This window comes from Lemur catta, chromosome 3, assembly GCF_020740605.2.
Source record: "Lemur catta isolate mLemCat1 chromosome 3, mLemCat1.pri, whole genome shotgun sequence".
Classification (NCBI taxonomy): Eukaryota; Metazoa; Chordata; class Mammalia; order Primates; family Lemuridae; genus Lemur; species Lemur catta.
In genome coordinates this window covers 19,990,405-20,013,580 of record NC_059130.1, presented here as the reverse complement: position 1 = coordinate 20,013,580, position 23,176 = coordinate 19,990,405, and the positions used below count along the sequence as shown (strand labels likewise).

The window sequence follows — 23,176 nt, the reverse complement described above, 5'->3', positions numbered from 1 at the left end:
CGGACTCCAGCTCTCTGTCCTTTCCAGAGCTGTCTGGGGGCTCTTCCCTCTCTGTGGGAACCCTCCTTAGGCCCCTTGCCGCCACCCGGGCTCGCCTCGCCGCCCAGTGCTCGTCTGCAAGGGTGTGACTTTTCTCGAGTGACTCCTAGGTTACTTCTCAAGCCTCTTGCTAATCGCCAAGAACTTGAGCGGAACATAAAACTACTTCCCCAGCGCGTGAACTCGCCCAGGACGGGGTCCCGCCTGCCCCGGGTCCCGCCTGTCCGGGGGTCCCGCCTGCCCGGGGTCCCGCCTGTCCGGGGGTCCCGCCTGCCCGGGGTCCCGCTTGTCCGGGGGTCCCGCCTGCCCGGGGTCCCGCCTGCCCGGGGTCCCCCCGCCTGCCCGGGGTCCCGCCTGCCCCGGGGTCCCGCCTGCCCCGGGTCCCGCCTGCCCCGGGTCCCGCCTGCCCGGGGTCCCGCCTGTCCGGGGGTCCCGCCTGCCCGGGGTCCCGCCTGTCCGGGGGTCCCGCCTGCCCGGGGTCCCGCCTGCCCGGGGTCCCCCCGCCTGCCCGGGGTCCCGCCTGCCCCGGGGTCCCGCCTGCCCCGGGTCCCGCCTGCCCCGGGTCCCGCCTGCCCCGGGTCCCGCCTGTCCGGGGGTCCCGCCTGCCCCGGGTCCCGCCTGTCCCGGGTCCCGCCTGTCCGGGGGTCCCGCCTGCCCGGGGGTCCCGCCTGCCCCGGGTCCCGCCTGCCCGGGGTCCCGCCTGCCCGGGGGTCCCGCCTGCCCCGGGTCCCGCCTGTCCGGGGGTCCCGCCTGCCCCGGGTCCCGCCTGCCCCGGGTGCCCCCTGCCCGGGGTCCCCCCGCCTGCCCGGGGTCCCGCCTGCCCCGGGGTCCCGCCTGCCCCGGATCCCGCCTGCCCCGGGTCCCGCCTGCCCCGGGTCCCGCCTGCCCCGGGTCCCGCCTGTCCCGGGTCCCGCCTGTCCGGGGGTCCCGCCTGCCCCGGGTCCCGCCTGCCCGGGGTCCCGCCTGCCCCGGGTCCCGCCTGTCCGGGGGGTCCCGCCTGCCCCGGGTCCCGCCTGTCCGGGGGGTCCCGCCTGCCCCGGGTCCCGCCTGTCCGGGGGGTCCCGCCTGTCCCGGGTCCCGCCTGCGCGGAGAGCGAGGCCCGGCGGTCCTCCGCGCGCGCGGTCGTCCCCGCTCGGGTTGGGCGTGTCCGCGGTCCCCGGGCGCCGCCGGGCGGTCCTGGCTGTGGGGCGGCCTCTCGGAGTCGCCACCCAGCGAGAAGGGGCCGCAGCCTCACCTCCGGATTCCTAAGCAGTGTGACCGCTGCTCCTTTCTCCTCCCTCCAAAACATAAGAGCACTAGTGTCCGGACCTGTGTTCATCCTTTCCATCTTTCTTCTTCGGCTGAATCGTCACAGCCCCGTGAAGTAGGCGACTTCTCCATTTTTACCCCTCCACCCTCCTCCACCCCTCCACACACAGGCCCCTCGTGAGGTCATAGCCAAACCCCTGGAGTATAGCCTTAACACCCTGATGAGTTACTCGCCTTTACTTGAGGGTTTCCCCGTGGTGAGCTCTTGGTACCTGACTACCAGATCAGTCTTCCCTGCCCGTGCCTTGGTTTGGTCAAGGTTTATTGCATGTCCGTGAGGTACTACACCTATGAAAGACGGCCTAGAGGGGAGGGGTTGAGATATGCTCAAAAGAACCTATATGATGAGGTAAAGAAGTCAGTGTTGTAAGAGAGGTTAAAAATAAAGTGCTGTGGGAGTGCAGAGGGAAGAAAGGAGTATATTTTGTGAAATCAAGTATCTTTTGTGAAGCGAGGACTTCATGAAAGGATGGGTATTTGAACCTGGCCTTCGAGGACAGGTGGTATGTGGATATGTGATGTTGCAGGAAAAGGTTTCCAGAAGAAGTGACCAGGTAAGAAAAATGAGGGAGCACGCATGTGCACGGTGAACTTGGATGATAGTCATTCGGTGCGACAGAGAGGTGTGCCCAAGGGAGCTTGAGGCCCCATGGCAGAGCCCTGAATGTCCCCTTTGGGAGTTTGGATTCGCCTCTGCAAGCAAAGCGTCTGTTTCTGAGTCTGACAGGATCAGAACCATGTGCTTGGGAAGGACAATCCCACAGCAATAAAGAGGAAGGATTGCAGTCAGGAGGAACTGGAGGCAGGAAGTCCAGGAAACCAGGGCAGACTACCATCCCAGGGCCCAAGAGCTGTGGTGGGTATATGTGCTGGTGGCTGTGGGAAAGGAGGAAGAAGAGACGCACACAGAGGTTGGTTGGATGGGGTAACGCTCCTCCAGACAAGCTCGTCTGTCTTTCCTGGATACCTTTGGTCACTGCCACCTCTACCTGTGTTCTCTCTTCCACGGCAAACCCAGTTTGTGCATTAAGCTCCACTTCACTTCCTTCAAAAGATTCTTTAAACAGTCTCTTCATGGTGGTCTCTCCCACCTAAGTCATGTATTCCTTCAGAGGGCATTTCATGCAGCAGGTATGTATTGATAAGCTGCTCTGCGTAGGCCTTAAACTGAGGACAAGACTGAGTGGTTTAGTCCTCTTTCTATTGGTAATAATGGTCAGCCCTTTGAGAGCTGAGCCTGCCTCACTAGTGGAGCTGCCAAACACAGTGATTGACAGCATCAGCTCCAGGGTCAGATGCCTGGCTTTGGGCCCCGGCCCCACCCCTACAAGTCCTGAGTTAAGAACTTACACAAGTTACCTAACTTTTGTTTATCTCAGTACCTTCCCTTTAAGGGAAAAGATAATGATATACCTACTTCATAGGCTTATTGTGATCATCAGTTGTTCAATAAATATATATTGAGTGTCAACTGTATGTCAGGCACTGTACAAAGGACTGGGGATACAGCGAGGTACAGATAGTTCCCTGCCTTTGTGAAGCTCATATCACAGCGAGGGAGAGAGACAGTAAGTAAATAAATGAATAAATACATAGATGCTGGATGAGTAAGCATTTACTGGTATAAAGATTAGTAAAACAAAAAAAGGTGGGGGGTGATGGAAGTGGTTAATATTTCCTTTAAGTTTTTTCAAAAATTTAGAACACTTAAAATCTTCATGACATTTGGAAGAATAGTACAATGAACACTTACATACTTTTTCCTCCAGTCAATGTTTTGTCACATTTGTTTTACTTTGTCCATACACACACACCACTTTTTTTGGGGTTTTGTTTTGTTTTTGCTAAACCATTTGAATTTTCAGACCTCATGGTACCTTACCTTTAAATACTTCAACATATGTCTCCTAAGAACAAAAGCATTCTCCAACAAGCCACAGAATTATTACACAGTCAGGAAATATGTTAATAGCATTGATACAATACTGTTTTCTGATAGAAAAATCCAGAAGCCAGTCATGTATCACACACTTACTTTGGCAATCATGGCTCCTTAATCCTCTTTAATCTAAAACTGTTGCCAATATTTTTTGGGATGTTATAACATCACCATTTTTGAAGACTCTGGGCCAGGTATTTTTCTATGTACATTTATTAATTTACATTCTTCAATAATGAATACCTTTTGTGCACACACACACACACCCATCCATTATTATTTTTTTTGGCATTAGTATGGACTCCTGTTTTTTAGTTTGTTTGTTTGTTTGTTTTTTAAGACAACATTGCTGTCATTATCCATTTCAATACTTAGTGATCCCAAATTTGATAAGTGGGAACTCCTTTAATCTTCAGTGTCCTTTTGCTATGTTCCTGTCTGGTTTTGGGCACTTCCTTTCTTTCTGACACACAAAGATGTTCTGGATTCATTTTGTAGCTTTCCTGTACCAGCCTCAGAATCATTAGATTTCCTTGTTTCTTTTAATGGGAATGGTATGTAGAAATCAAGATCTGAGCTAGATGTGCTCAAGGCCACTAGAGTCATTGCTTCTCAGCCCTGTCAGTTTTCAAAGCTAAGAAATAGAGTTTTTGCAAAGTCATGAGTTTTTCCTGATATCTCTAAGACTAATCCAGTAACTCAGTTCTTCTGCCTCTTCCGCCATTCCATATTTATATCTCCCTTCTCCCACAGTGAGAACTCTATTCTTAGTAGTACTAGTGTATTTTCTTAATCTACATTAAACACAAAGTAGTGTAACAATTGCTATACCAATGCCATTACCAACCACAAACTCACTAAATACAGTAAAAGATTTCTTTTTTTTTTTTTCTTGAGACAGAGTCTCGCTCTGTTGCCCAGCTAGAGTGAGTGCCGTGGCGTCAGCCTAGCTCACAGCAACCTCAAACTCCTGGGCTTAAGTGATCCTACTGCCTCAGCCTCCCGAGTAGCTGGGACTACAGGCATGCGCCACCATGCCTGGCTAATTTTTTCTCTATATATTTTTAGTTGGCCAGATAATTTCTTTCTATTTTTAGTAGAGATGGGGGGGTCTCGCTCTTGCTCAGGCTGGTCTCGAACTCCTGACCTCGAGCGATCCACCCGCCTCGGCCTCCCAGAGTGCTAGGATTATAGGCGTGAGCCACCGCGCCCGGCCAATTTCTTTGCAGTTCCTTTTATTCTTCAGTACAGATGGTCCCTGCCCTATGATAGTTTGACTTATGATTTCTCAACTTTACAATAAGTTTTTCAGGACATAACCCCATTGTACATCAGGGAGCCCCTGTATATCCTAATGAAGATGTATAGAATATCATTTTTAAAAGTTACTTGGATTCTTTTTTCCTTCTGTGTGATCATGTTATCACTTTGATATATAGTTGCACTAATTTGTTTCTGTTTCTATTCAATTTTAGGTTTCCTCCCTTGATTTTTTTAAATATGTAAAATATTAACTTGGTTCAAATCAAAACTATTTTAAAAGATATGCTCAGAGAAGTCCTTTCCTCACCTTCCTTGGTAACAGATATCATTTGTTTCTGTTTTATCTTTCCTGTTTCTTTTTGCAGTTATAAATAGATATATATGTTTATTTCTAACTCTCCTTAAACAAAGTAACACTCTATATACTCTTTTGTCTCTTGTTTTTGTTACTTAACCATACATCTGGAAAATCATTCCCTATCAGTTTGTGGATATCACCCTTATCCATTCTTTATAGCTGCATAGTCCTCCATGGGGTGGATATATAATAGCTCATTCAGCAACTCTCTGGTGGTTAGCATTATATAGTGTGGTCAAAGAGGGTCTCTTTATAGGGTGACAGTTGACCGTAGACCTAAGGAAGTGAGAGAGCAGGCCACAAGGCTATCTGGGGGAGAGCATTCCAGGTATATTGTTTAGAGACTCTGAGACAGGCTTCAAGCATTTACAGAACTTCAAGGAGACCGTTGTGGCAGAGAGTGGTAGGAAGTGAAGTTGTAAACGTAGTTGGGGATGGATCCTGTAGGTAAAGTTTTGTGGGTCCTTTTAAAGACTCTTGACTTTTTTTTTACTTTCAGTGAAATGGGAAGTTTTGAGGAGTTTTGAACAGGAGTGAAATTGTGATGAGTTGAGTGTTTAAAGGAATTATCCTGGCTGCTGGAGAATAGTCTGTAGAGGGGAGCAAAGGCAGAAGCCAGGTGACCGGTTAGGCTGCAGGAGCAATGCAGGTAAAAAATGACTGGGGACAGGGGCTGGCAGCAGAGGAGGTGAGAAACTGGAGATACCTGGTTGTGTGTTGAAGATGGGGCTGGCAGGATTTGGTGCTGACTTGCGTAAGTGGAATGACATGTGGAGAGGGCCTAGGTAGTGCTGGACAAGTAGCAAGAGCTCAAAAATGGAAACTATTTTATGTTTTGTTTATTTATTTTTTGTAGAGACGGGGGTCTCGCTATGTTGCCAGGCTGGTCTTGAACTCCTGGTCTCAAGTGATCCTCCCACCTCAGCCTTTCAATCCTGTGCTGGGATTACAGGTGTGAGCCACTGCACCTAGCTGGAACTATTTTATTATTTAGCTCTCTTAGGAGAGCCTGCCTTATTCCGCTGCTGTTGACCTTTTATAGATTCTTCGACTTGCCAACTATCTCTCCAACTAGATTTTAAGTTCCTTGTATGCAGTAACCAAGTCATATGTTACATTTTAAAATTTTTCCTTTCATTGATTGGTTTTAACTTCTTTAACAGTACAGATTGTTAAATCTGGATGTTAGATGATAAAGTATTTGTCAAGCATTTCTCCATCTGAAGTTATCTCACTTATTAGGTGAGACTTGTTCATATGGTTTGCTGCAATCAAGATTCAGATAGCCTGTGTGTTTTTATTTAGGAAAGACAATCCCAGTGAAACTAGACACAGTGTTATAATGGAGTGTGAATAATAATAGCTGCCATCAGTTGAGCACATACTCTGCTGACAGATTTTTATTTTCATTTTTTTAAAAAAATTCAATAGATTTAGGGAATATTAGTTGAATTCCTTTACACATATATGTTGTATAGTGGTGAAGTCTGGGCTTTTAGTGTACCCATAACCCAAATAATGCACATCGTACCCAATAGGTAATATTTCATCCCTCACCCACTCTCAACCTCCCCCCTTTAAAGTCTCCAGTGTCCATTATACCACTGTGTGTGTGTGTCTTTGCATAGCTATACCTTAACTCTCACTTATAAGTGAGAACATGCAGCATTTATTTTTCTGTTTCTGAGTTACTTCACTTAGGATAATGACCTCCAGTTCCATCCATGTTGCTGCAAAAGATATCATTTTATTCTTTCTTATGGCTGAGTAGTACTCCAGGGAGTGTGTGTGTGTGTGTGTGTATCAAATTTTCTTTATCCACTCATCAATTGATGTGCACTTAGGTCGATTCCATATCTTTGCAATTGTGAATTGTGTTGTGCTAAACATGTGGTTGCAGGTATCTTTTTGATATAATGATTTCTTTTTCTTTGGATATACATCACATTTTGTTTTCATTTAATTCTCACACCAATTTTATTAGGTAGGTACCATTTAAGAGGACAAAGCTTAGATAGGTTAAGTACCTTGTCCAAGTTCACACAGCAAATAAGTGGCAGAGTGGGCTTAAACTCAGATCTGTCAGAATCAAAACCCATTTTATTAACTGCTCTGTTGCATTCCCAGCCCAAGATTTGATGAGCAACTTTTTGAAGATTGGTACAATTCATCTCTTACATATGCCATGTATACATTGTCCAATGAAATTTTGCTGAAACGTGAAATGATAAAGGACAACACAATTACCAATCATATAAAATTGTATTCAGTATCATAATCTGGAATGGGAAAGGGACTTCTTTTAGCCATAGAACTCAGAGTGGGAGTTTAGTTATGTATTTTTTTATTGTTATTAACATTTTGCTATATTTATACTTTCTCTAGACACTCACAACTCAGTCCTAGACACTTCTGCATAATCCAATAACATTTTAATATCTATGAAAATTGACACTAATTACATAATATCACCTAACTTCTACTCTTATTCAAATTTCCCCAATTGTCACAAGAATGTATTTTTAAAAAAAAAGATCTAATCAAGTTTCACTCATTGCATTCATTACTGTGTTTTGGCTTGTGATGGACATCTTTGAGAAATTTTGAAAAAGACTGGAATCCCTTTTTAGGAACTAGATCTGGAAATTTGTTTTATCAACCTCTTTGTCACTCTTAACTTTTTTTTTTTTTAAGTAAATACAGACTTTTAGGGTTGGTATTGGTTTCTCTGTTTAAAAGCAGAAAGTTTGCATACATCAGTTCTTATTTGCACAAGTTTTTTGCCTTTTGGTCTTTTATGTCATTTCTTCTCAAGTGCAGAAGTCTTTCTAAAGATTTACTTGAGGGGTGTCCAGAAGCTTTTACTTGAGGGCACATTTTAGATTCTGTAGTCACAAATCCAACCTTCCATCTCAGTGTTGCGTGTGAAACCAGGATGCAGCCTTTTCCCTTTTCTCAGACAAGTTTGGGTTTGAATATGAAATGTGGTTATTAGATACCGAGACTGTCCCTAGAAAAGTACAGGAATACATTTTAGCAGTTCCTCTTTGGAGACAGTTTTCAATGCCTGCCCACCAACCTCAAAGGAAAATGCCTTTTAGTCACTTTATAGGCACAGGATCCTACTCTTTAGTCTCTTTCCTCTTTTTTTTTTTTTTTGTTTTTTTTTTTGTTTTTTTTTTTTTTGTTTGTTTGTTTGTTAACTTCTTTGCTTTGTGCCCGTGGGCCTCCCTTTCTCAGCTGCTGCTGGTACCTTTGCTGGTGAGTTCTTAGTCCAGGGGAACTGGACTCAAACTGAAACCAGCACCAGGGAGGGGACCTTTCACCTGGAATCACTGGAATAAATACGTATCTGTTCTCTGCTCCTAATTGAGGGCCATGGGTTCAACGATCTATCCTTTGTGGCCTTAATCTTTTCCATCAACCAAGGGAACCAAACTATTTTGATAGGCTTATTCTCAGGAAATGAACCTATTTTGGGTCCTAGTGACCTTTGCTTCCGTTTCATAATATTCCCCAAAATGTCTGTTGAGATTAGTGCCTAAATTTCCAGTGGGCTCACTAGTCTATAGTTTCTTGAACATTTTCCCCATGTAACAGTTAAAAACTAGAAAAAAAAATGAAGTTTAATATGCATATTCAGAAAATAATAATAAATTCAGATTAATACGAAACTAATGAGGCCGTGCCATCATTAATTATTAATTAATAGTTGCAATAGAGTTTCCCAACTATGAACTGAACATCTGGAAAATAACAGGGATTTTAAGGAAATTTTAATGAAATGATCAATAATATACTGAAATACCTTGAATCAGACTTTGGAGAGTAGATTTAAAAAGACTCATAGAGGCTTAAATAGCTCTAGTAAGAACCTTATTCCCCAAAGCATGCTGTAGATCTCACTGTATCCTATCTGAGAAAAGTTAAAGGCAAGTGTGGCCTTTGAGCATGATGGGATGTGAATGTCTTGAAAAGGACAGGCTAATGAAGTACTGTCAAATAGAAATATAATATGGAACGGGTGAAATTAATTTTAATTATATATTTTAGGTAACCTAGTATATCCATGATATTTTCATTTCAACATGTGGTTAATATAAAAATGTTAATGAGAGATTTTATATTCCACTTTTTTACAGTAAGTCTTCAGAGTCCAGTGTGTATTTTACATTCATGACACATCTCCGTTTGTACTAACCACCCTTCATGTGCTCCTTAGCCACATGTAGCTAGTGGCTACTGTGTTGGATTGCCCAGATCAAGAGGGAAACATCTTGGGAAAGGAGAAAGGCATTAAGTGTAAGAACAAGACAAAAAAGAAACTATTTTAGTCTGATCAAAAATAGGAAAGCGCAAAGGGAAGTTGATTCAACCAACATCTTAATTCTGGATGAACTCATCAAGGAGGCAGTTAGACAACTGAGAGAAAGTTCTGGAAAGTTCCTGGCTTCAGAAACCAGGGGCTAATCACACGTTGGGAGACAGGTGGCTGCAGTTTCAGTATGAAGTAGACGGAGGCAGGGAAGCTGTGGTGGTGTGGCTGAAACCAGTAGTAGATCTCTGCCTTTAGCCATCGTGGCAACGGAAAAGTCACTAACTGGGACTGTCTAAGGGTGGAATTGACAAGAAAAAAAGCGGGATGGCCCCGAGCGAGGCATCTGGAGTCACGGCTAACAGTGCAGGCCCTGGAGCTGATGCCTGAGTCTGGACACCAGCTCTGCCCCTGGCTGGCTTAGTGACTGCGGTCAGCTGAACCTCTCTCACCCAGTCTGTTTCCTCCTCTGTGATCTCACTCTTTGGGGTGTTCCTCCCCAGGTATTCTCCGGCTCACTTCCTTACTTTTCTGGGCTCTGCTCAGATCCCAACTTATGATCACCCCACATTCCATAGCAACTCCTCTCCTTGTTAGTACTCATCGCCCCCACACTCTGCTTTATTTTTCTCAATAGCACTTAATACCACCCAACATAAAAGACATTTACTTTTTTGTTTATTGTGTTCTTTCTCTCGCTGTAACATAGACCCCAAGAGGGCAGAGATTTTGTCTGCTTTGTTCACTGCTGTATCCTGACTGCTTACTACGGTGCTTAGCACGTAGGAGGGGCTCTCTAAACATTTAACGAGTGAATTAATGAATAATGAGAACTACATCACAGAGCTGAGTTGAGGATTAAATGAGTTGATATATATAAAGCTCTTGAAACACGTGCTTGGCACATAGTGAGCCCTTAGTAAATGTTTGTGCTGCTGCTGCTGTTAGATATTATTAATGAGACTGAGTTGGCTTAGGGCTCCTTGGATTGGATCTACTAAGAGCTAGCTTACAGAAACAAGCTGTGCTAAACTTGCTTGAGTAAAGACTGCACTCCTTTATTATCTACATACCTGCTGACATATTTCCTCCCCTCAAAACTGGGGCTAATGAGAGTATATTTATGGCCTTAATAGAACAGATTGTTTGATATCAGTACTAGCCTAGAAATTTTAGGAGATTGGCTGCTCCTCCATACTGTAACTGTGTGTATAGGTGTGTAGATAGAGACTCTGCTTTCCAAGTTGCCACACATCCTGAGACTGCAGATGGGCATCAACTGAAAGCAGGCTGTGATGAGAAGATGAAACGCAGAGAAGTGAGAGGAGCGAGGTTGTGCTCACAGGCTCATATCTGGAGGACAAACCCATCTGCTCACTTGGGAACAAAAATGCACCAAGACCCTGCTGCCTCTGGGCTTGAATGAGGCTTTAACTGAATCACCGTTATGTCATACACTCATAGGGAAATACCAACATTTTTATATTCCGGTACCGAAACTTTCAGGGGATTTTTTTTCTCTTTTTGTCAAATGAGTTTTTACCTTAACTACTAAAATCTGCAGGCAATGTGCAGCAATCTGCAGGCAATGTGAGCCTTAAAATACTTGAGAGAGAGAGAGAGAGAGGTATTTGAAAATCATATTGTTTCTAAGAACAAACTCAGGAAAAACCTTTCCTCCAAATCTCAGAAGAGTGGTTAGCTTATCTGTAAGAAATGGCACCGGTGAACAAGTTGTGTCTCCTATAACCCTAGATAGGCTGTTAACTCTGATGAGGGGCTGACATCCATGAAGGGGTGCAAGCTTGTCTGGTGCACTGTCCCGCATCTTGTAACACTCAGTAGGTAAAACCTGTTTAAACTTGAGAGGGGAAGCAGCAGGCAAAGGGAACTTCTCCAAAGGAACAGTTGTGGAGTTCGGGAGGGCTGGGAGAGCCGGCAGATCCTCCAATCTTGCTTTGGTGGTGGAGGCAGAGTGGGGCAGCAAGCGATCTGTTTCGGTTGTATGTGAGAGCTCCTTGGCCATTTTATTTCTAAGCTCCAGTTTAACTTCTTTCTCCGGTTAAACCTCTCTCTGCTGAGTCCTGGCTGTTCAGCCAGGTTCCATAGCAATTTGGGGTTTTACAAAGCTCAAGGTTTGGGGGAGGGGAGGGCTGTTGAATTTTGCCGTTCTGTCAAGAAGCCCTACCACTGGGACTACATTTAAGTTGTATTTAAATCAACTTAGTTAATTCACTCAACAGATACTTACGGGTGTCCTTCATAAGCCAGGCATATGGGGATCCAGCAAAGAACAAGAATAGCCTTGTCCTTGTTCTCATAGGGCTAGCCTGGCTGGGGGACACCCCTTAGTTCAGATTTGAATGAGTTGCCAGCTTTTAAGAATCAGGAGTTTTCACATAAAATATGAATATTCAGTATTTCTTAAACAGTTAGAGACCTGGCAATGGTAGGTTCCTGCTTCCACATGACCACATGGACAGGAGCAGCCCACTCATGCTGAAGTCCTCACCACGCCCTTTTGAGTCACACCTGGCCCACTGGTGGCTCCTCTGTGGGTTGAATTGCTGGTCTGTATCTCAATGCTTCATTTGCCACCATCACCCAGAGTTCTCACTGGCTTCTCAGTAGCTCCTGCGGTTTTGTTTCCTTCTGACTTCTTTGTTTGCTCCTTGTTTTCATTTTTTCCTGGTCTAGCTTTTCTTCCTCCCATGCTCTAGTTATCCCCTTCCCTCTCACTTCTCACATCTCACATTTTACTTGCCATGGTGCGTGAAAAGTGAAAACTGTTAAAGCCTTCCTTTCAACTTAGTTTCTCATAGTCTTTAATTACAAATCTCTGTCTCATTTTCCTTTGTCACATCTAAGCTTGTTTTTAAAATAATATAACACCATCACAAAACTTGGATGTGCATTTGGGTTCCCATGTAACATTTTGGAGATTTGGTTTTGTCACTGTTTTGCTCAATCAGACCTTTCAATTTCCTCATGTAAATGGGGGTTGGAGGGATGGACTGGACTCTTGTTCTCAGAGGATCTCTCCAGCTCTGACATTTGGGGACCACCAAGCTTGGTTCCTCACCTATAGGTTTCAGAGGTGTGCTTGACTCAATTTGACTTTCTCATTAGCAACATCTGCTGTTCCAATACAGTCTATAAATTGTATCTTGAGAAATCTTGAATCATGTCACTGTCTTTAATAGCTTTATACCACATAGCAAAACAAATAAGGAAGAATGGTTCAGAGCACTTATTCTGGAGTCAGATTGTCTGGGTTCAAATCTGTCTTCACTACTTAACTAGTAAGTCACTTAACATTTGTGTGCCTCAGTTTCTTCATCTGTAAAGTAGGGTTAGAAATAACACCTAGTATGTTTTTAAGAGCATTCAGTGAATACATGTTTGTAGAGTTCTTGCAACAGTGCCTGGCACATATGCCATGCAAGTGCTAGATTAAGCAAAATAAATATGAGTCAATTTAAATCTCAGGACCCAAGTAAAAATTTGCAGAGGAATTTTTGCCTGGGGTAAGGGTTCCTTTTCATTAACCCTATAGTTTACGGTGACCATATTTTCTAAATAAAAAATTAGGATACCTCATCTGCAAAAAAAAAAAATCTGGGTGCCCCTTACAACTTTAAGCCATACAAGAACTATCAAACTTGAGGTGTTGATGGTGTTTTGTAAAGACACTGCAGAAGAACATGTGAAATTAGAGCTGCTTTAGATATATGATCACTCTGTACATATAGGACTGATTAGGTATTCGGTACCTTCATATATTTGGTTTAAGAAAAAGAATACTCAAGGTTCTTCAAAACAAATAAACCTCTCATAGTTAAAAAAAAAAATCTGGCTAACATGGAAAATCTGTTTAGGCAAACACTAATAAAATGTTTTCTCCCCTCCATGTCTCTTTGCTTTTAAATAGCAAAACTTAGTCTATGCCCAGTTCTCACCCAGTGAATGCAACCACAGTGAATGTCTTGCTGTTGACCTGACTCACTGAAAGCAAAAGGGAGAAAACCCTGTTGAAAGCCTATTCCATGTCAGCCAGTATGTAAAGATTCTCAACCTTATTCAGACTTCAAAGCAATCCTTGTGGTAGGCATTATGATTTCTATCTTACAGCTGGGGAGGCCTGGTGTGGGGAGGCTTTGGGAATTCATACTGGGCCTATCTGGCTTCAAAATCTGGGCACCTTCTATTCTGCACCCTTGCACGGTTAGTCAGCATCCCTACAGTCCCTTTTCTAACCCCTCACTGTTGTCAGCAAAGCAACCTTGCTTTGTTGCTCTTTGTGCATTCATTCATTCGTTCATTCATGGTTTGTGACCTTTGGGAAAAAACTCACTCTGCTTTCTCCTATTCTTCTGTTTTCATTGGAAATTGTCTTAGCTACTTACTTGAGCACTAGTCTTGGAAGTCAACAGAAAAGACTTTACTGTAGGAAGGAAATGATAGACATGCACAAAAAGTAGAGGCAAGTATTAGCTTTAGAGACAATTCTTCACAATTCCCTCTTCGTTGAATAATTCTGTTTGTTTAAATTTATATCACATTTATATTACAAGAGTAATATGAAATTTTTCTTAGATGTAACATATTTGTCAAATGTGACATGTATAAACTGATAAGTAATAAGAAAAATAATAAATGGAAATCTTGCCATGACCTCAGTCTCAGTTTTTAAAAGTAACCACTGTTAATAATTTAGGGTGTCTCTTTCCAGCCTAAAAAAAGAGGGGCCAGGAATATATGTACACATATATATTCATATGTCTCTTCATAATTTTTTAAAAGAGGAATATTTTATATATATTATTCTGTGACTTTTTTGTTTTTAATATTAAGGAATTTTCCAAATTCCCAATAGTAGAAGAATAGTAAGTCTATTCTTTTTTTTCTTAAAAATAGCCACATAGTAATCTATGGCATAATACTAAATTATTACACTAGATTATTTTTTTACTACTATAATTTTAAAATGAATGTCATTATGCATATATTTTTATGTAGGTTGTACTATTGCTTGCTTTATTCTTTATGTCCAGAATTGATATTACCCAGGTCCCACCATCCAATGAAACCACAGTTTACATTCTGGTATATTTCCTTTCAGGCTTTTTTAGAACATAAGCAAAAATACATTGTATATGGGTGTGTGTGTGTGTGTGTGTGTGTGTGTGTGTTTAATCCTGCTTACATATGAATTTCCTTCCAACTTTTTCCTATCATCTGAGTAATATTGCTAGTGCCTTTTATTGAATGGAATCTCCTTGTGTTGTCTCTTCTTGGAGTCATGATGTCATGCCCTCCTGGCCTTCTTTCTGCTTCCCATGCCACTCTCAGCCTCCTTTTCCAGTATGTTCCCCTCCAGCCAACCTTTAAAGCATAGGTCCAGGCAGCCTTTTCTCACTTCACACACTCTCTCTAGGAGATGGTCCTCATGGCCTCCATTCAACTCACTGCAAATGCGATGATTCCCAAATCTGTATCCCTTCCTGTGAGCCCCAGATCTGTGTACTCAGCAAGCCACCTGACATCTTTGCTTGGTGCCTTGCAGGCCCCTCACATTTACAGTGCACCAAACTGAAAGCATGTGCTTCCAGCCCAGACCTTTCTTCCTGCTGTGTTCCGTTTCTTAGAGATGACACCACAATCCACATAGAGAAAAGCCAGAGCGCTAAGTCATCCTGGCACCTCCCCTCCCCCCCTTTTTTGCCCCTGCTAGCTGTCATCTAGCCCTGCCAATTCTACCTCCCAAATGTTATTAATTAATCAATTAGATGAGGTCCCGCTCTGTCGCCCAGGCTGGAGTGCAGTGGCGTGATCACAACTCATTGCAACCTTAAACTCCTGGGCTCAGCCTTTCGAGTAGCTGAGACTACAGGCATGCACTACCACGCCTGGCTAATTTTTAATTTTTTTTTAGAGACAGGGTCTCGCTATGTTGCCCAGGGTGGTCTTGAACTCCTGGCCTCAAGCAACCCTCTCATCTTGGCCTCCCGACGTGCTGACATTACAAGCACGCACCGCCATGCCTGGTACAGATGTATCTTGAGCTGCTTTCCCTGACACCAGGCCACCTCTTGACAAGGCTGCCATTGCTTTCTGCCTGGGCCACTGAAGTTGCCTCCTGACCGGTCTCTTGCTGTCTAGTCGTACCCCCTCCCATCAGTCTTCTACACCACAGCCAGAAGATAGACATTTGATTATGTAAAAATTTAGAACCTTTGTATGGAAGTTATCCATTTAATAAAGTTAATAGGCAAAGGCTGGATTTGAAAAAAAAATTATAATACAGATAACAAAAAATTTATAACATATGAAGAGCTTTTAAACTTTGACAAGAAAAAGACAAGCAACCTGATAGGAATAAAATGGCAAAGGATATGAAAAGAGCGTTCTCAGAAAAGGGAATCCAAATCATCAACAAATAGAAGAAATGCTTAAATTTCTAAAGGTCGGGGAAACACGAATTCAAATAACAATGAAATGTCACTTTACATCCAATAGTTAAATATGCAAAAACATCACCTAATGCTGGCAGTAGTACAAGGAAAGGCAACTCAGGCATTTTTGGTGGCAATGTAAATTGCAAAAGTCTTTTTTGTAAACAATGTGGCAACTTCTATTAAAATAAAAAATCTATTTAGCCTTTGATTTAACAACTCCCAGCTCCACTCCTGGGACACTCTCTCATAAATATGAAGCCACAAATACACCAGGACGCATACACAAAGATAGTTGCTGCAGTGTTACTGAAATACACAAAACTAGGCACAAAATGGGTGTTCATCAGTGGTGGATGGCAGATTAATTATGGTTTATTCATGCTCTGGAATGTTATGTAGTCATTAAAAAGAATAAAGTATAGCTCTACGAGTTGACTTGGTGGGACTTTGATGAGCTATTGATGAGAAAGGCAAGATGCAGAAAAGTGTGCATAAGATTATTTTTATTAAACAATGGCAAATCCTTTAGGCATACCTCATTTTACCGTGCTTCAGTTTATGTGCTTCACAGATAATATGCTTTTTACAAATTGAAAGTTTGCAGCAACTCTGTCTCGAGTAGGTCTGTTGGCACTATTTTTCTGACAACATGTGCTCACATGGCGTCTCTATATTACATATTGGTAATTCTCCCAATATTTCAAACTTTTTCATTATTATATATGTTATGATGACTTGTGGTCGGTAAGCTTTGATGTTAGTTACTATTGTAATTGTTTTGGGGTACCAGGAACTGTGCCTATGTAAGATGGTGCACTTAATCAATAAATGTTGTATGTGTTCTGAATGCTGCACCAACTGGCTGTTTTCCCATCTCTCTCCTTCTCCTCTGGCCTTCCTATTCCTTGAGACACAACAATATTGAAATTAGACCAACTCTACAATGGCCTCTAAGTGCTCAAGTGAAAGGAAGAGTCACATGTCTTTTACTTTAAATCAAAAAATAGAAATGATTAAGCTCAGTGAGGAAGGTGCTTTGAAAGCCAAGATAAGCCAAAAGCTAGGCCTCTTGTACCAAATAGTTAGCCAAGTTGTGAATGCAAAGGAAAAGTTCTTGAAGGAAATTGAAAGTACTACTCCAGTGAACACACAAATGATAAGAAGATGAAACAGCCTTATTGCTGATATGGAGAAAGTTTTAGTGGTCTGGATAGAAGATCAAACCAGCCACAACATTCTCTTAAGCCAAAACCTAATCCAGAGCAAGACCCTAAGTCTCTTCAGTTTTATGAAGTCTGAGAGAGGTGAGGAAGCTGCAGAAGAAAAGTTTGAAGCTAGCATAGGTTGGCTTATAAGGTTTAAGGAAAGAAACTGTCTCCATAACATAAAAGTGCAAGGTGGAGTAGCACGGGCTGTTGTAGAAGCTGCAAGTGATCCAGAAAATCTAGATAAGATCACTGATGAAGGTGGCTACACTAACCAACAGATTTTCTTTTCTTTTCTTTTTTATTTCAGAATATTATGGGGCAAACAACAGATTTTCAATGTAGATGAAACAGTTTTGTAATGGAAGCAGGTGCCATCTAGGGCTTTCCTACTAGAGAGTAGAAGTCAGCGCTTGGCTTCCAAGCTTCAAAGGACCAGGCTGGCTCTCTTGATAGGGGCTAATGCAGTGGTGACTTGCAGCTGAAGCCAATGCTTACCTACCATTCTGAAATCCTAGGGGCCTTAAGAATTATGCTAAGTCTACTCTGCCTGTGCTCTGTAAATGGAACAACAAAGCCTGGATCTGTTTATAGCATGTTTATAGCATGGTTTACTGAATATTTTAAGCCCACTGTTGAGACCTGCTGCCCAGAAAAAGAGACTCCTTTTAAAATATTATATTGCTGCTTACTGACAATGCACCTAAATTACTTAAGAGCTCTGATGGAGATGTACAAGGAGATGAATGTTGTTTTCATGCTTACTAACACAACATCCATTCTGCAGCCCATGGCTAAAAGGAGTAATTTTGACTTTCAAGTGTTATTATTTTATTATTATTATATTATCATTAAGGCTTATTTATAGCTGTGAAAGGCAATGATTCCTCTGATGGATCTAGGCAAAGTCACTTGTGATTCATGGGAGTAGTTCAAAATATCAACATTAACAGGAGTTTGAAAGAAACTGACTCCAACTCTCATGGATGATTTTAAGGGGGTCAGGGCTTCAGGGGAGGAAGAAACTACAGATGTGGAAATAACAAGAGAACTAGAATTAGAAGTAAAGCCTGATAATGGGACCAAATTCCTATAATCTCATGACAAAACTTGAGCAGATGAGGAGTTGCTTCTTATGGATGAGCAAAGAAAGTGGTTTCTTGAGATAGAACCTACTGGTAGAGATGCTGTGAACATTGTTTAAATGACAGGGAATTAAGAGTATTACATAAACTTAGTTGTCAAAACAGCAGCAGAGTTTGAGAGGATTGAGTCCCATACTGAAAGAAGTTCTACTGTGGGTAAAATGCTATCAAATAGCATCACATGCTACAGAGAAATCTACTGTGAAAGGAAGAGTCGACCAAATGTGGCAAACTTCAGTGTTGTCTTATTTTAAGAAATTGCCACAGCCACCCCAACCTTTAGCAGCCACCACCCTGCTCAGTCAGTAGCGTTAACATTGAGGCAAGACTCTCCACCAGCAAAACTGTTAAAACTTGCTGAAGGCTCATATGATTGGTTAGCATTTTTTTTTTTAGCAATAAAGTATTTCTAATTAAGGTATATACATTTTTTTAAACATAATGCTATTGCACACTTAATAGACTACAGTATAGTGAAAACAACTTTTATATGCACTGGGAAACCAGAAAATTTGTGTGACTCACTTAATTCTGGTATTCGCTTTATTGCAGTGGTCTGGAACCAAACCCGCATACCACCTCTGAGGTATGCCTGCAAATGTGCATTATACATGGTATACATTTGTCTCTATTTGACTATTTGAGCAGGGAGAAAAATATTGAAAGATGTTTTCTGAATTGTTAATGTGGATTATAGAAGTGGAGATTGTTATGGGGGTTGGAAGAGAGGGTAAGGCATCCAAGCCAAAAAAGAAAAAAGTTCAGATAAGAAGACTGCAACAAATACATATATGACCATTCTGCATTCATGTAAAATTATGTGCATATGTCTATAATTTATGTTTTGAATATATTTTTTCAAGGAAGAGTTAATTTTGTCACTGTCCTATTTAAAACTCTTCAGTGGCTTTTTTATCTCAAAGACCAGAAGTTTGACTTGCAAGAGCTGGCCCCTCCCTGCTTGTGTGTCCAGCCCAGCTGATACTGCTTTTCTTATGCCATTACCCCTCCTGCCGCAGGGTCTTCATAGTTGTTCTCTTGACAGGGCTCTGCCCCACTCCTCTTGGCAGAGTGAACTGCTGCTCATTCTTCAGAACTCAAGGGAGCCTTCCCAACCCTTGTTGGTTCTCTAAGTGTGTGTTCTTATTGACACCTGATGCTTTTACTCAGCAGCACTTATCACAGTTGCAGTTGGTATTTGCCTAATTATTTGTGTGAAGCCTGCCTCCCCTCATAGAAAGTCAGCTCTAAGGGGGAAGGGGCTGTGTCTGTCTTGTTCTCAAGTGTCTCACATATAATAGATGACCAGTGAGTATTTCCTGAATGAATAAATGGATGGATGAATCCCATCCTGAAGGATGGGACCGTACTGTTCTGAAAGGGGCACTGACCAAAGAGCCAGAAAGTGTGTGTCTGGTCCCTGTGGTGCCATAAACTTCCCTGTTTCCTCACCTGTAAAATGGGATTAATAATGCCCATGACATGGAGATATGGAGAAGGTTAAAAGGAAACACAAGAGGACGTGAATGCATAACCTGCAGAGAGTAAGTATCCAGTGAAACTGCCCATTTTTCTTGGTGCCTTGCCACTTCACCAGTGAAATGGGGTACTGTGACTAAATAATTTTTAGAGTTTCTTCTAGCTCAAAATTTTACAGTTGACCCTTAAACAATGCAGGAGTTAGGGGTACTGACCCCCTGCATAGTCAAAAATCCACATATAAATTTTGATTCCCCCAAAACTTAACTACTAATAACCTACTATTGACCGGACCTTACCGATAACATACATAGTCAATCAACATATTTTGTATGTTATGGGTATCACATACTGTATTCTTGGAATAAAGTAAGCTAGAGAAAAGAATATGTTATTAAGAAAATCATAAGGAAAAGAAAATATACTTACTATTCATTAAGTGGAAGTGGATCGGCATAAAGCTCTCCATTCTCATCATCCTCACATTGAGTAGGCTAAAGAGGAAGACGAGGAAGAAGGGGTGGCCTTGCTGACTCAGGGATGGCAGAGGAGGAAGAAAACCTGTGTGTAAGTGGACCCAGGCAGTTCAAACTTGTGTTGTTCAGGGGTCAACTATACTGTGATTTCTTTTGAGCTGCAGTCTCCTCTTTCTCTACCCTTGCTTCTCTCCACCGCTAGCTCCATTCCTGACACTTTCTTCTCGTTCTCAAGCCCAGGAAACATTGCCTCTCCCTGGGAAAGAGAGAAGCCATCTTTAGGCAGCCAGGGTGTGGCAGTTCATCTCGTACCTACTCTCGTCCACCACCACCCTACCCACTATTAATCATTCACTCATTTACATTTAAGGCATTTTTGAATCTCCACTCTTGTGTATGGATAGACTTTCACTCCTCAACTTTTATTCTTTTCCATCTGACTTCACACATACTCTGCTGAATGGGAGAGATAGTGCATGCCCAGCAAAGCACTGGAAAGACCCAGGCAGTCCCCCTTGATTAAGGGAGATGGGTTCTAAAAATTCTGCATATAGACAAACGGGAGGATATTTGCTTCTAATTTGAAATTACTGAATGCAGTTAGTCTACAAGTGGTCTATTTAATGTTCTTGATTTCTCCTATGCTCTTTCAATTACCCTAATTGCTACTAGGCAAAAAATTCAATCAAGTTTTAATTTATCCTTAGTGTTAGCCCTAAATAGCTGCTGTTCTCTCTTAAGAAGGAAGTCAAGTTTTGGAGCAAGATGCATTTAAACCCATTTTGGGGTGTCAAAAATACCCAGTCTCATGGATCTAATAAATTTTTCACAACTGGATTGGAGTGGATGGGGAGAGAAGGCTCTGATATGAAGCATTAGTCAGTTTCTGTGCTGTAAATACTCCCACCCTGGTAGATTTTAAGCTATCAACCGGACTTCACTGAATGGAGCGGGGCAGAGATGCTAACAGTTGGCTCATGTGAGCAGGTTGGGCCCAGCTCCCACACTGTACCCAATCCCCGAGTCCTTAATCTTCATCATACCCCAACTTGCTTTCCAGTCATTGTTTCTGATCTCAATTAATGACACCTCTCAGTCCTCCAAGAAAGAGACCTGACAGTCCCATCAGCTCCTCGCTCGTCCTCCTCCTTCACACCTAGTCACTGAATCCTTTTGATTTCATTTCTTAAATGTCTGAGTCTGTTTCCTTGTCCATCCCCACTACCAGTAAATACTCTGGTCCACAGCTTTCATCGCCACGGCATCGACTTCGATTTTGGTTCCTCTGCCCTCTGCGCTTGCCCCTGTCAACCTCTCTCTACTCTAAAGACAGAGTTACCCTGCTGACACTTAAATTATGCCAGGCCAAACTTTTGTTAAAAATCTTTCTGTGGCTTCCTCTTGCCATTAGGATAGGTCAAAACCCTTAGCATAACTTACCTAACCCCCATGGGTCCCCCCAACGTAGACTGATCTGGCCCCCGCCTGTCTCATTCCCCAGCAGGCTTCCCTCGCTCTCTTGGTTCTTGCCATTAGGAATCGCTGTATTTCCTCAAGCACTCCAAGCTCTTTCCTTTGGAGGTGCTGCTTCCTTTATCTCTGTGATCATCTCTCCTCCCACTCCCCACCCACTCACCCAGCGGCCCTAAGGGGGCTAACTGCCCGTTACCCTCCAGTGATTTGTGTGGTCTTGTGTCAGTTCCAGCATGACTTCCTGGGGGAGGCCCTTGAGTGGGGGCTCCCCTTGCTGCGGCCCCTTGTGCGTAGGTGTGTCCTGTGTCTTCTCCACAAGTGGGACTCCTGCAGGGCCCGGGGCAGTACTGCTCTGTGCTGCCAGATTCCCACACGGCCCACAGTGCCTGCCATGTCGTTGGTGCTCCATAAATGTCGCCTCCATTTCTTGGATTTATGCAGGCCCCGATTTTCTATTAAAGGGTAAGTTCTATGTGGTCAAACATGTTCTTACTTCCTGAACTTTCTGTCAGCAGTTTATCAGCTTAGCAGAAAAAGTACCTGATGAATAATTTCTGCCCCTAAAGTCATGTTGTTTTTTCTAACCAATTGCTTTCCCCCTCCTAGGTTCTATCAGCTGTGATTCCATACCAGTATATGCGGCTGTGAATAAGAGTGTAACTTTTCATCCGTCACATCAGATGCCTTTTAAAGAGATCCTGTGGAAAAAACAGAAGAATAAAGTTATAGAATGGGAAAACTCCGAGTTCAAAGCTTTCCCACCTTTTATAGATAGAGTTCATTTAGACCCTGTGTCCGGTAACCTCACTATCTTCAATTTAACATCATCAGATGAAGATGAGTATGAAATTGAATCCCCAAGTATTACCAGTACGACCAAGTTCTTTCTTTATGTGATTGGTGAGTATTCCATAAATTGATTTGTATTAAATGGCCAATTTCCGCCTATTTTCAGAGACAATGCAAAATTAGATGTCACGTGTTGGCAGGGTTTCCTCCTCTTTCTGGCATACAGGAGCTAGCTCCTTTCAATTCCTTTGTCATCCCCTGGGTGAGGAGAGAATCTGGCCGAGGTGGGGCAAACAGCACCAGTTGTCTTGCTGAGAAGGTTCTGGGAAGGGATGCAGTGACCGCGACTAGCTCAGGGCTCCTTGAGCTCCGCTGATAGATGGCACTCTGTAAATTAGAGTGCTGCTTCCCCACACAAGTGGTGGATGTTTTTCTTCCGGTACCCTTTGAAACTAGAACTAGAGATAGGGTGCAGGTTTCTCCCTGCTTCTCACTGATGTTTCCTGGTTATTCTCCTTCCTGCTCACACCTGCAATCCTAGCGGTCTGTGATGCTGAGGCAGGAGGGTCACTTGAGGTAAGGAGTTCGAGAACGCCCAGCCTGTTGCTCCATTTTTGATTTGTCATACTCACATGGCCAGATTACAACGGGGTTAAATCCAGTGCTTTGCCTATTCTGTGCTCACACCCTTGTGGTTGCAGAAAAACACATCACCCTGCAGAGTCCTGCACTTTTAATTTCTAATCACTTACCTCCGCTAAACCTGCTATTCCCTAGCCTGTCCACTCACCCACTCTCCTGGCGGTTATCTTTCCTCTCCTCCTTTCTTCTCTTAGCCACTTTTTACCCATTCCAAGTAGGCTTTCATTCCCACTACTAGGCCAAAGCTCTTGACCTTCTTATTAATGAAGCCAGTGGCCCCTTCTCAG

The 23,176-nt window shown here is 43.0% G+C and overlaps 1 protein-coding gene across 2 annotated transcripts in view; it reads left to right on the top strand.

Moving 5' to 3' along the window:
• The window catches only part of CD58 (CD58 molecule), a 48,417-nt gene that overhangs the window by 581 nt on the left and 24,660 nt on the right, over window positions 1-23,176 (top strand). For both annotated transcript variants that reach the window (XM_045546905.1, XM_045546904.1), the window contains exon 2: window positions 22,065-22,358. In XM_045546905.1, coding sequence (XP_045402861.1) covers window positions 22,065-22,358 — 294 coding nt within the window. The remainder of the gene's footprint in view (window positions 1-22,064; window positions 22,359-23,176) is intronic.